This window comes from Argentina anserina, chromosome 1, assembly GCF_933775445.1.
Source record: "Argentina anserina chromosome 1, drPotAnse1.1, whole genome shotgun sequence".
Lineage (NCBI taxonomy): Eukaryota > Viridiplantae > Streptophyta > Magnoliopsida > Rosales > Rosaceae > Argentina > Argentina anserina.
The window spans coordinates 2,872,095-2,886,777 of NC_065872.1; the positions used below are offsets into that span (position 1 = coordinate 2,872,095).

The window sequence follows — 14,683 nt, forward strand, 5'->3', positions numbered from 1 at the left end:
GGTGGTTAGTTTGACAAGGAAATTATAAATAGGGAAAGGAGATAAATGTGGGGAGAGCGACCTTTGAAGGCTAAGAAACATGGATCTCATCTGATGGATCACCTCTAATTTCTCCCTCTACTTTCAAATTTTACTCTACCAAGTGTCGTTTCACCCTTGGTCCTTGCTCTTTTTCACGATATTTCCTCTGCTTCCGTTGAGAAATTACTATTTATCTCAAGCCTTACTTCATGGCACTTTCTTCCCTTCTCTTCAATTCCACATCCCACCATAAATGTGAGATTGGTCCTGACTCGCAACTTCTCAAACTCAAATGCGAAATCCAATAAACGAAATCTGATGGTTTAATTGAACTAGTGACTGAATGTTGTATGGTGTTGAACTGCATGCGGAAACCCAATTACATCAATTAGTAAGAAAATTATGTTTGATCCCTCTTAGACGAGGAAACACTTTGTTGGCATCCTATATCAAACTAAATGATCATAAATAATAAGAATCTGTTAGAGAAGCTGTATCCAAAGTTCGAACAATAAATGAAGTATATTATCTAGGTCATCGACATTCATTTAACATCCGCTCTGAGGAACGAATACTGTAAGCTATGTCTATAGCAATTCCTTTCTCTTACAAGTTTAACAAGTTATGAAAATGATCTCAAAGGAGAAAAACATAGTTTTGCTACATATGCAACGGTTAAGAGTCCTATCACGAAATGCCATCCTTTCTGCTTGTTAGTTTTCCAGCAAAGATTCTGATAGTGTTGAAATGAATGGGGGTGTCTCAGGCCCTTGACAGACCACAATTAATCAGCAAGTCGATAAGACCTCCCTCTGAAAGCCACACCAGTACCAGGAGCGGCAGCGGCGGCGGCAGGTTGGGATTGGCTTGCTCGTGGAGGGGCACCTATCCTCCATCTGGCAACAACTTTATGTCTAAGCAGTAGCAGTCAAGAAAAGCTACAGGGACAAGCAGGTGATTTGTTGTACTAGGCACTAGTTTTTAGCTGAAGCATGGATAATAAAAGCATTGAAACAAATCAACAACACACTGAGAATAAACACTACTACCACTCCAAAAGAAGAACATTACGATGATGAGTTGTAACTTTCTTAGGTGAATGCAACGATGGATGAAAAACTAAATTCAAGCAGATATGCCATAAACAGAGTAAATTTCACTTGAGAAAATATAAAAAGGATACACCCATCTTGGAGTCGTTAATATGTTCTTGCCACCTGCCAATGGATGCAACACAGTCAAGAAGTGGTACAGATGTCCAGCAATGATTCCCAGCAGATCTGGCCAAATTGGTGAACCAAAAATGACGTCCAAAGCAAGCATTGCCCAGGGGAAATAAAATGCCTGCACGCAGACATTAAGATATGCAGCAGCCGCAGTTACATAACAAAATAAAACACCTAACAGAGTTCGGGAAAACACCACAGTTCATACCTTAAGTTGCACGAGACCATACAAGTTGATATTCGCATTTGGATATTCTCTACTCCAAACGTAAACAAGCATGAACACAAGTGATATCCCCAAGAATGGAGACCAAAACAGTGGGATGGCAGATAAAACCTATAATTTCAAGACAAGCATAAGAGGTGAAAACAAGAGAAATCATGGATGGTATATAATTCAACATTACTAAATCCGAGCAAGCTAAACACCATATTTAGGAAAATATAAGAAACAAGAAAACAAATAATTCAGGAAACACCACATGTGCAATCCTTTCAGTTCCAAACTAGTTCCAGCTTAATCTTTACACTCTGAAGGAAAAGAAAATGAATACAACTCAGTGAACTCACACACCAATAGTGTCAAGGCTCCAAATATCATCATCCACAAGAAATCAGCGGTACGCCTTTCAAATGGTCCCTTTTCAAGTTGAACGCCATATCTTGCTCTGTGCAACCATTAACAGTTTTGTATTAGTGCCCCACCCATCTAGTTAATAACTAATATAATCAATTGTTTTGTTAGTTAAAACAGGGCAAAGATGAATTGGTCTCTTTCCTTCTATGCATGATGTTATGGTACATAAAATTTTATGCTTCTAACAGGAGATGTAACATTTGACTACATAAACCAAAGCAGATGATAGACATGCACCGAAATGATCACTGATCAGGAGTCATTCAGGTACTTACATCATCAAAAGGCGAATTCCAAAGTTGACAGAGAATTTCCCAAGGAAAAAGAAATTCGTAATTAACCTCCACACCTACAACAGAATGTGAAGTTAAAGAAGTGTTCTATCCCCAGAACTAAACACAATACCTCAACCTATTCCACGAACCTATACCTGGAACTGTGAAAAAACTGGTCCGTATAATAATGCAATTGTACGAGGATCATAAAGCCCCAACTGAAAGGCCGCAGTTGCCACTACACAGATGGTCCCGTAAGCCTTGCTTATGGGTGGGAGTGACTGATAGAATCTGAAACGAGCAAATAAAAACTCATTTGAACAATTCTACCTTAATGAAAACAAGAACTGGTGCATAATATAACAAGAGTGAAGCCATTAACACATGCAGACAAAATTACATGGACTGATGATACTATATTTTCAGTATGCATTGTTCCTAATATAACTTCATCCGAAACCAAACAACAAGAAAAGGTTAAGGTCCATATCTGATTATTTCTTTAATATGATTCCGAGTAAAACAGATTCTAAGGTTCATCTAGTGATTATATATAAACCGAATACACCCAGTTCTACAATTTCCAGCAAACCTTATCCAAAACACCAAAAGCCCTATTAACTTTGTAGTGGGATCAGTCCAGCTTCACATAACCTCAGCTAAATTCAATTCCAAGATACCAATTATTACAAAATGAATCACTAAAACTCTAAAACAAAGCAATCCCAGAATTCATCTTGAAGATTGCGATATACTGGCATTATATCAAAGCGTATAAAACCCAAAACCCTATAGCAGAAAAGAATCACAAGAATCAAGCAATACATGAACCAAAGAAGCAAAAAGGAAACAAGGGTATTACTCAGCAGGAGTCGACATTGCAAACCCAGAATTCGATAACAGATTTCAGTGACAGCCCAGCTCAGATCTCTCTCGCTCTGAAATCGTGAGAACACCGACTTGGGTATTAAGAAAATAACAGGGAGAGAAGAAGCTTCTCTACTTGTCTAGTTAACGTGCACGTTTCTTGACCCCCACACGAGTGGGATTTGCTTAAGCGTGCGACGGATTTGAGTTGGGCTCGATGGGCCTGCCCTAGGTTACCCCTTCCCAATTAGAAATAGGACTAATTGCCGGTTTAACTGTTAACTAATGAAAAATCAGCACTAAGAAATTGTTGGTCTTGAAGCTAGCTAGGTTGGGACTTGAGAGCAGTGGCGATCCTGAATAGTCACATCGGAGATGCTTGAAGTTCTAATTTCTAAATCGAATAATAAGTAAATAATGAGAATTTAGACGGTGTTTAAAAACCATGAAGTATTTTTTTTCAAACGCTTCGTTTTGGCTGAAGTTTTGATATTACATGATCTTAGTCTAATAACCTATAATCATTGAAAAACAATACTTATATTAGACCACTACTAACAATGTGACATTACAGCTAGCTACCAAAATTGATAAGTGCACATATATAACTAAACAATTCGATAAAATAGTAGACCACAAAAGTCACAAAACAATTCGGGAATCTATAATCTTATTCAATCAATTCATACATCAATAAGTACTTAATTATGTTAATTGAATGATTAAAGCAGTTTGAACCGATGAAGTAGATGGACAAAAACCTGCTTATTATTTGTTCTCTTCCTTGACTATTTCAAAAAGTAAGTAGCAATTAGAATTCAACTCAATCCAAACTCAAAATCAGAAAAATCAAAATAATTAAACAAAGTAAAACTAAATCCTAATTCCAATTCCATCACCTCCTTCACTTGAGATTGCCAAACAAAAATAAAAACTATAAATCCCCAAATTCGATCTAGAGAGCTGGCCGAGTAACGCCGTGAAACCACACTTTAGTAGTTAATGAAATACGGCAATATTGTGGTGGAGAGTGGAGCTAAGGTAGAGATTTGGTTTAGGAATTAAGGCCTTAGTTTTTGAGATCGGAAAAAAAGTGAATTTAATTAATTACTATTATGTGCGCATGTAAACATGTTGAGTGTCGATGGGTGTAGGGGATGCTTCCATTTTTAAAAAAATATGTGTATATTACTTCTTTTTTTTTGTGATTGGTTGGGGATGCTTGAGCATCCCTTTCTATGAAGAGGATCTGTCCCTGCTTGAGAGTATTGAGCCATGTTGAAGTTGGATGAAGAAAAACGGAACAGGTTCAGTGAGCTATCGCAGGGAGTTACGTTTGAGATGTATACTAGGTTACCTCGACATTTAAGACCTTGCTCGAGCCATCGCCTTGTCGAAAGAATTTAACAAGTTTTGCACATTGCTTCCAAGGTTGTGTGTTAATTCAGAAAAAATCGGAGACGATCTGAACAAAAGAGAAAAGTGTTCTTGAAATTTCTGAATTGTCACATTGAGAAAGTGTCCCAAGAAAAGAGTTTGCGTGGTCTTAATCTTTGGTGGAAGTTTTCGGTAAGATCAGCTCACAGCGAAGAAGGTCTACTGTTGTGGAGATGGATTGGAAAAGCAATTGCAGTTGATACTGTCAGAGATATAGAAATTCCCCTCTTCGGAAAATCACAGTTATTATTTTCTTCCTATGTACAAACTTGACCAATCATTGTAAGCCTAATCACAGTGGTATTAATAACACTAACAGGAGACATATACGTCTTCATCCCCGATGATAGTACTAATATGACATTAAATCTCCGAGTCTTAGAATTATCAAGTGTTGCTATTTCGCCAGACTTGTTGGAGAAGTGGCTCCCCAAGTCGTGTAAAAACCTGCGAGAGTTGTTTTCATACGTAATGTTCGAGGAGTGAAAACTCTAACCATTTCCTGTCCAATTTCTCTTCGGTGGTTAATTGTTAATAATTGGTACTTACGACAGTATTAATATTGAAGCCGAGAGCATATCCCACCTATCATGACACCATCTTGACACCAAAACAATAAGGATTTCTGCTGCAAATCTAAATTCATTGACGCTGGAAGAGCTATAGCTAGCTTACTTATATACGTACATTGATCTTTCTTGAGCTATATGTCACGAGCTTACTCTTTTGCTATGCAACTCGTGCGGCCTTAGCAGCTCCCTTATGCTAAGTCAGCCTTACTCTCGCAAATGCCCTGCTAGAACAATTGAAAGGCAAAGAAGAATATCTCGAAAGAGAACTTATATTGAACAAGAGAGAACTTACAAGTATGCTTGATAGCTTGCTTGATTACTTGATGGTGTAAATGAGAGGGGTGCCTTGCTATTTATAGGCCTCCTCATCCTACTTTACAAGTTCTAGATACTTCTAGGACTATGTATATTCTAGATAACTCTCCTTGAGTCTATCCAAATCTACAAGGTTAGAGAGTTCTAGATGATTCTCCTTAAGTCTATCCAAATCTATAAGACTTTGAGATTATCCTTGAGTATTCTAGAGGATTCTTGAATAGTCTAGTTCCACTAGCCTCTCCAAGGTTCTAGAGATTTCCGGAAATGTCCCAAGGCTTCTTGAGACTTCTAACATCTTCTAGGTTCTTCCAAAGGGTTCCACCATATTCCGGACCCGCCTAGAATGCTCAAGGTAAAATTTTGCTTAAGTTTGGCGGGATGTGACATTCTCCCCCACCGAATCCCGCGATGCCCTCATCGCGCTTCATTGTATTGCTGGATCATGTCCTTGAACTGCCAAAGCGTATCCTCGGACTCCCAGCTTGCTTCCGTATCGGGCAAACCTCTCCACTTGATGAGGTACTCTTTATAACTTGGCACGCCTCGACGTCGAATGACCCGATCTGCAAGTACTTCATCGACTTCCATGTCAAAGTTGGTGATTACCGCTGTTGGTGCCCGATGTGATATGCCCCTTGATGGGTCTTCCTCGTCTTCATTGTAGGGCTTCAACATACTCACGTGGAAGACCGGATGTATCTTTAACTTGGGCGGGAGGTTGAGTTTGTATGAAACTTTGCCTATGCGCTTGATAACTTCAAACGGCCCTTCATATCTGCGGATCAAGCCCTTGTGCACCTTTCTAAAGGCCTTGAACTGCTGCGGCAAGAGTTTCACAAGTACAAGGTCTCCTTCCTTGAACTCGACATGCCTCCTCTTTTTGTCCGCCCACTTCTTCATCCTCTTGGCAGCCTTGTGCAACGCCGCTCGAGCTAACTCCGCTTGCTCATGCCATGACTTGGCGAACTTGAATGCGGCTGGACTTTTCCCTTCATAGTGAGTGGCAAGGGATAAAGGGGTAGTAGGCTGCTGTCCCAAAATAATCTCAAAAGGACTCTTGTTGGTGGCCTCACTTTGCTGCAGGTTGTAGGAAAACTGCGCCACATCTAGAAGCTTGGCCCAATCCTTTTGATTGGCACTCACGTAGTGCCGTAAGTATAGCTCCAAGAGAGCATTGACGCGCTCCGTTTGACCGTCGCTTTGTGGATGGAAGCTTGTTGAAAAGTTCAAGTCTGACCCCAACATCTTGAACAACTCCGTCCAAAATCTCCCCGTGAAGCGCGGGTCTCTGTCGCTGACAATGTTCTTTGGAACTCCCCAAAGCTTGACTACATTGCGTAGGAATAGCCTTGTTGTCTCATCCGCAGTGCAGTCGGCTGATGCGGCCATGAAGGTTGCATACTTGCTGAATCTGTCCACTACCACTATGATGCTCCCAAACTGCTCGGACTTCGGCAGGCAAGTGATGAAGTCCATAGAGACACTCTCCCATGGTCTCTCGGGAATGGGCAAAGGGTCTAGCAAGCCCCCCGGTTGCTGCTGAACTATCTTGTCTTGTTGGCAAACTAGACAAGTCCGCACATACTCTTCGACCCCGTCCCGCATCCTTGGCCAATAATACATGGACTTTAGCAAGGCAAGTGTGCGTTTCATACCTGGGTGGCCGGCCCATTTGGAATCATGGCACTCCTTGATTAGCTCCCTTCGCAAGCTTCCCCACTTTGGTACGTAGATGCGGCGGCCTGTTGTATAGAGAAGGTCGTCGTCTAGCCAAAACCTTCGAGTTTTGCCTTCTTTTACTAAGGTGATGAGGCTTTGTGCTTGAGGGTCTACCCTTAGTCCCTCCTTGATCTTGCTTAGCAATGGGCTAGTGACTTGCGAGATGCTTGCAAACTCCGTCTTGCGGCTTAGTGCATCCGCTACCACGTTCGCCTTCCCGGGTTTGTACTCCATGGTGTAGTCAAATTCCGCCAAGAAGTCTTGCCACCTTGCTTGCTTTGGACTTAGCTTCTTTTGAGTTTGGAAGAAGCTTGTTGCTACATTGTCGGTCATGATCACAAACTTGGTCCCAAGCAAGTAATGTCGCCACACTCGAAGGCAATGGATGATGGCAGTCATCTCTTTCTCTTGCACGGTGTAGCGCCGCTCCGTGTCATTGAGCTTCCGACTCTCATAAGCAATTGGATGTCCTTCTTGCATGAGGACTCCACCGATGGCAAAGTCGGAAGCATCGGTGTGCACTTCGTATGGCTTGGAGTGATCCGGTAGGCTAAGTACGGGCTCCTCGCATATTGCCTTCTTCAAGTCTTCAAAGGCTTCTTGACACTTTGTTGTCCATTCCCATGCCTTGGTGGGTGGTTCCCATTCTTGGATGGAATGTACTTTGCAATCCTCCATCATAAGCTTGCCGTCCTTGATCTTGTGTCCTAAGAACGACACTTCCGGCTTCGCGAATGAGCATTTCTCCATCTTGACGTATAGCTGGTTTTCCCGCAAAACCTTGAGCACTTCCCGCAAATGCTCCACATGCTCCCGCATGGTCTTGCTATATACCACTATGTCGTCCAAGTAGACGACCACAAACCGATCCAAGTAGGGGTGGAATAACTTGTTCATCAAGGTGCAAAATGTCGCCGGTGCATTAGTTAGACCAAATGGCATGACCATGAATTCATAAGAACCGTACCTTGTGATGCATGCGGTCTTTGGCTCATCCCCTTCCGCAATGCGCACTTGGTAGTACCCCGAACGAAGGTCTAACTTTGAGAAGTAGCGTGCATGACCCAATTGATCAAAGAGATCGGCAATGAGAGGGATAGGGTACTTGTTCTTTACCGTGATCTTGTTGAGCGCCCTATAGTCAATGCACATGCGTAGAGATCCGTCCTTCTTCTTTTGGAACAATACCGGGGCACCGAATGGGGCTTTCGAAGGTCTAATGAACCCCGCGTCCAAAAGTTCCTTCAATTGCCTCCTTAGTTCTGCTAACTCCGGTGGCGCCATGCGGTATGCACCCATGGCGGGTGGTTTGGTCCCTGGTTCCAACTCTATCTCATGGTCGATCTCTCTCCTTGGGGGTAGTCTCTTGGGCAGCTCCGCGGGTGATACATCCTTGAACTCCTCAAGAACTGCTGCTACCTCCTTGGGCATGTCATCTTGAGGCCTTGGCTCCTCATCATCAAACTCACTAAGGATGGCCAAGTAGCTCTCCTCTTCCCTCTTGATGCCTTTCTTGAATTGTAGTGCCGACAAGACCTTGATGTCTTGCTTTGCTCCTCGGGTTGTTGGCACCACACACGACCTCTCGCCATCCATAATGCATAAGCTATTGGCGAATGGCACCGGGAATGCCTTGACTTGATCATGGAATTCCAACCCCAAGACTACCTTGTAGTCATCCATCGGTACAATCGAGAAGTCTAGGTTCCCACACCAAGCTCCCACGCTTGTCTTGACTCCTCGAACTACTCCTTGTATTGGGCGGGCAGGTGAGTTAACCGCCTTAATGGAACCTCCTCCATTTGTTGCCTTAAGTCCAAGCTTGCGTGCTTCTTCAACGGAAATAAAGTTGTGAGTTGCCCCCGTGTCGAGCATCGCCGTTGTTGGCTTCCCACATATGGTGATGTCCGTATAGAGCAAACCTTTGGCTTGGACCTTGGGTGTTGAGCGGATAGCATTAAGCACCTGCAAAGACCCCAAATGTGCACCTCCATTGCCACCCTCGGCTTCACTCTCGCCTTGATGACTTCCCAAGAGCGCGCTTAGTGCTCTCCTTTGTGGGCAATGTCTAGCCCAATGCGGACCATCGCATAAGAAGCACTTGTTGTCATTTGGCTTGTCCGAGCTCCGCATGTCTCTTGACTTGCCTTTATCCTTGAACCTTGCCGAGTGGCTCTCACGGCGGGGCTCCTCCTTGCGTTGGATTTTGTCTCCCCCACCTTTGGCATAGCTGCTCCTCTTCTCCTTGGGCTTGGTGGACTCTCTTGGACTTGAGAAATCAACTAAGCTTTCGGCCACGGCTATGGCGGTAGCAAGGTCTTGCACTCCTCGTCGCCTTAGCTCCGTCTTGGTCCATGATTGGAGACCATCCATGAAGTTGAAGAGAGCATCCTTGTCGGATAGGTCGGGAATCTCAAGCACCAAGTTAGTGAATTCTCTAACATAATCACAAATTGGCCCGGTGTGCTTGAGCCTTCGCAAGCGAGCTCTTGCCTCATCCTCGGCATTCTCGGGATAAAACTGCTTCTTAAGCTCTTTCACAAAGTCATCAAAGGTAGAGATGGTGCACGTACCTCTTTCGACATCTCCTCGCCTTCTCCTCCACCATAACATGGCGGTGTCGGTGAGATAAAGAGACGCGGTCTTTATCTTGGCATCTTCCTCCATGATGCCTACGGCCCCAAAGTATTGATCTAGCCCCCATAAGAAGTTGTCTACTTCTCGAGCGTTGCGCATGCCTCCGAAGCTCTTTGGCTTTGGCGCCTCGATCCGCTTGGCCTCTACGCTACTGCTGGTGCTAGCCCCCGCGGCTAGTGCGCGCTTGCATAGGGCAAGGTCTGCCTGCATAGCTTCCATGCGTGCAGAATCTGCCTGCATCTCCTCCATGCGTGCAAGCATGCTATTGTGCTCCCTTTCTTGAACTTCACGCATCCGGGCGAGTTCCCCCATGAACTCCTCGCGAACCTTGTCTATCTCGCCTTGCAAGGACTCCTCTAGCTTGAGCATCATGCCCTTGATCGCAGTGTGGATTGCGGCGTCCTCTGCCTCCAAGTCTTCCACCTGGGCTCCCATGCCACTCACGCTCTCTTCCACTTGGGTTAGTCGTGAGTCGATTGCAGCTAGTATGTCCTTCATTCGTTCCTTCTTTGGAACCGTCGGGTTGACAAGTTCTTCATGACCCTTCTCTTGCGTGTCGTCGGAAACACTACCAACAGGATTGCCGTTCTTTGCCATTGTGTCGAGCTAGCCTCTTGATCGAACTTCGGCTCTGATACCAACTGTCACGAGCTTACTCTTTTGCTATGCAACTCGTGCGGCCTTAGCAGCTCCCTTATGCTAAGTCAGCCTTACTCTCGCAAATGCCCTGCTAGAACAATTGAAAGGCAAAGAAGAATATCTCGAAAGAGAACTTATATTGAACAAGAGAGAACTTACAAGTATGCTTGATAGCTTGCTTGATTACTTGATGGTGTAAATGAGAGGGGTGCCTTGCTATTTATAGGCCTCCTCATCCTACTTTACAAGTTCTAGATACTTCTAGGACTATGTATATTCTAGATAACTCTCCTTGAGTCTATCCAAATCTACAAGGTTAGAGAGTTCTAGATGATTCTCCTTAAGTCTATCCAAATCTATAAGACTTTGAGATTATCCTTGAGTGTTCTAGAGGATTCTTGAATAGTCTAGTTCCACTAGCCTCTCCAAGGTTCTAGAGATTTCCGGAAATGTCCCAAGGCTTCTTGAGACTTCTAACATCTTCTAGGTTCTTCCAAAGGGTTCCACCATATTCCGGACCCGCCTAGAATGCTCAAGGTAAAATTTTGCTTAAGTTTGGCGGGATGTGACATATAGCTAGCTTACTAGATTTGGTCCAAGAAGTGGTAGGCTAATGCAATCTATCAGCAATGCCGAAACTCTGTGTACGTGAAAATATTCTACAGGTACGTACTTATATACATACATTGATCTTTCTTGAGTTTTGTACTGCGGTTCATCAGTCACTATTGATTAATATGTTTTGTGAATTGTGGTGCATGGAATTTTAAATTCACTGCTATACAGAACTTGTATGTACATACCGATAGGGCAGCGCAACTACAGAAGGCCTTCTAACTACCTCCCCGCCAAGATTTCCCAATTTGAAATATCTATCATCAGATCATATCTTCATATCGTTCTTCTTAGTATTTCTTGCATATTTTCTGACCACCTTAATACTTGTTTTTCTTCTTGCGTGCATGATATTCATTGATATGTTAATTGACTATTTGACTTATTGACAGATGAAAGAGTTTACCAAAAGAGCATGAGCTCTGAAAGTTATCTGAGAACCTGGAATTTAATTTGTTGATCAAATAAAGATTGTACGTGAAGATATATCTCAAGATACGAAGATAGCATTCAACCGAAAATTTGTCATATATTTGTTCTATAATGCACCAGCATTGGAAAGGGTAATCGTGCAATACTCCACTCAAGGGTAACGTCGCATTTTTTTCTAAGATCAGACGTAGTACTTCCTGAAACTTATGATTTTTTGTTGTAACATATTTTCATATACTAGCCTACTAGGGTGAAAGAGATGAGATAAGTACGAACAGAATGATTTTAATCAGATTGCTTCGCTTAATATATATTCCCATTGACCGGAGATAAGAGGTACGTTGGGCATGAGCATCCATACACGACGAACCAATTAAGATGACAACGTCTTACGGTGTTAATTAACAAGGTCTTACCAGTGCCAATAATATATGGTAGAATGCATTGGTGGATATAAGAGTAGAATAGCATATATCAATATATGTGATGTATCATTTATATTCAATTTCCATTGGTCTATATCCTGCACTCTACCCAATCTGGTCAGAAGATAATATCAGTCTACATACACGCCCAAATGACCTGTCTAAGTTGTCTCTGCCAACTTCTTCGATCACCACCATGCTGGCATGGGTTGTCTGGAAACCCTAGCTTATTTGGAAAGACCACGACCCATAGTAACCCTAGTATGAAGCACTCGATCACTGAGTTTGGTGAAGGTTTGTGAGAGACACTACAGCCTAGCTCGATCGATCGCCCTCCAAATTAAGGACCAATGAATATATTTTCGTGTCTTTTGGACCCCAAAAAACTTTGTCCTGGGACAAAACTACAACCAGATAGCTAGGTTGTCTCTTTAATTTGCCCTTTTATAACGTTAACAAATTAACACTGATCGACTTTACATGTCACATACCAATTAAACAGGTCGACTGAATGATATTGCATACCCTACTCGATCAACACTGTATCTGCTAACATTAAACGACAATGGAGAAGAGAAGTCTTGACCAAGGATGGAGACATACTAGTTCACGGATTGGGTGCGTTTTTAAGGGATTATACGCATGCATGATAAAAGAGTTGGCCGGGCTAGCTTTTGAGGAGTGAAACATTTGGTAGCGTAGCGATGAAACAAGCATCATGCTGGGAAAATGAGATTGCCGATCACAATAGGCAAGGGTGGTACCACTACCACCTACATGCTTGGTTGATCGAGTTGCTGCGTGCCACTGCATGCACAACAATTGATTAGTTTGATTCCTACTCGAAAACTAAATTGTTAAAGAAATTCTATTAGTAATTACCTCCACCACAAATGACAGATACGAAGGCTCTTAGACCAAAACATTCCAAAGTTTAGTTTCTTCTGAATAAGACATTGCATATGACATTTGATTTTGTTGTGAATATATATGAAGAACAAATTGCATTTGGTCATAAATTCATGCACCTTTACCGGCCAATTAGCATTTTATATTAACCACCCACCAATCCAACCAGAAACATCCACAATCCCATAATCATTAATAATGAATTTTAATAACATTCACGATATAATTTACATTGATCAACCGAAGCAACATACTGTATAATTTTTCTTTAATTTCAGCATTTCAATCTATCAGAGTACCACATTAAATCTTTATTGTGGCCACACCTGCACGTTGTAAACTACATAAATTTTTAAGAGACATGAATTCGAGTCTAGTCATAAACTTAAACTCAGTCAGCACTATTGTAGTGGTTCTTTCGATCGATGATCTACTAAAGTCATATTTTTGTACATTATCTTTAGTTTAGACTATCAATCAAGGTGATTACAATACCAATCGATACATTTCGGAAAAAGAAAGAATGATCTCATTCATATATGGACCACGTAGCATCGAGTTTAACAAAATAAAGAAAAAAAAACTTAAAAATTAGTTAAGACTTAAGAGGTACTTAATTAGGCTAATAGATAAGAAAAAAATGTTAACGGTGTCAGGATCAGTTTGATTAGGCGGCGCCGAGAATGCCACGTCAACAGTTCTTTACTGCTAGTATTTTCCAATTGTATTGTGTATAAAAATCCAGGCAGGCCTTGTTGACAACGTGGTGACAACCTTAGCCAAGCTGCCATGGCTCCCACTGTGGGCTCCTTCTTCCAATCTTGCTTTCTCATTTTGTGATTTTACCCTTTTTGTTTGCAATTACTATTTCCGTCACTAAAGTTTTTGACTTTAAAACTTCTAGTCATAATCTTGCCAGCTTTGAGAGTTTACTCGAGGTTGGTATAAATTGATTCTCATGGATAAGTTTAGTGTAAACCCTTTATCATAACCACATTGATCAAGTTTATATACATATATGCACACACACCTATTGTGATATGAAAATGCATTCGATTTGTTATATTTTTACACATATACTTGTAAAATCTATAAATTGATCTTCAATTTATGGCGAGCTAGCGTAGATGATCCCTCATCTGCGTCACTAAAGTTGATGTTAAATGCGAGCAACATACTAAAATTGAATTTAACATATAAAAAAACCTACTTCATTTAGAGTAAGAGTTTGTGTTGAGAAAAAATACTTTATTTTGTTTTTCTTTTTGATTTTGTCATATTGAAAGATGAGTAACTTGAACTCGAGAGTCGAGACCTTATTTATATAGTGCATGTTATAGTAGCCATTATTATGAAACCAATGCATCGTAAATATTTGATGTGCATTACAAATTCGCTTATGAGGTCATAGATGACATTTGGTAGATGTCACCCATAATTTACCGTAAAAGGGCGGGTTAATGTTACTATCCTGTGAATTTTGGAGTTAGGAGATGACAAACTACTCTACTAAAACCTCTCACGGATCCATGAGGAAGCTAGTTTTTTGATTAAATCAATCATTCGATCCCACTTTATGCAGATAAGACACGGAGGTTCTTCCCTTCACCCAAGTGAAGGTTCACCCTCAAATACAATTCCTAACTGCATCATCTGAACTCCAGTTCCTCTGGCTCCGACTTTGTTCTCATCGACGCCCTTGACGCCACCCCTTCTAAGGAAGAAGAACGAAGATGAAAAAGATCAAAGCTTACCTTAAATTTCACTAAGATCCAACTTCTGTAATTGATTTTTTGACCATGTCTTGTATTCTAAAGAAACTAAATCAAACCTAAATGGACTAACACCAGGACAAAAACTGACGGAAATAAGTGGCTGAAGCTATGCCACATACGCAGGTGAACCTCCACAGGGTGGAGAGAAGAATTTTCGGATAAGACATGAGAAAAACTAG

At 41.8% G+C, this 14,683-nt stretch overlaps 1 protein-coding gene across 1 annotated transcript; it reads right to left on the minus strand.

The window, feature by feature from the left end:
* Positions 1-524: 524 nt before the first annotated feature.
* On the minus strand, positions 525-3,134 carry LOC126800365 (derlin-1). The gene is made up of 7 exons (XM_050527731.1): positions 3,022-3,134; positions 2,315-2,450; positions 2,160-2,233; positions 1,822-1,915; positions 1,456-1,584; positions 1,205-1,365; positions 525-935 (listed from the first exon to the last, which is right to left on the minus strand). Exons 1-7 carry the CDS (start codon positions 3,036-3,038, stop codon positions 806-808), a joined length of 741 nt encoding a protein of 246 aa, XP_050383688.1. The 5' UTR covers positions 3,039-3,134; the 3' UTR covers positions 525-805.
* Positions 3,135-14,683: the final 11,549 nt, after the last annotated feature.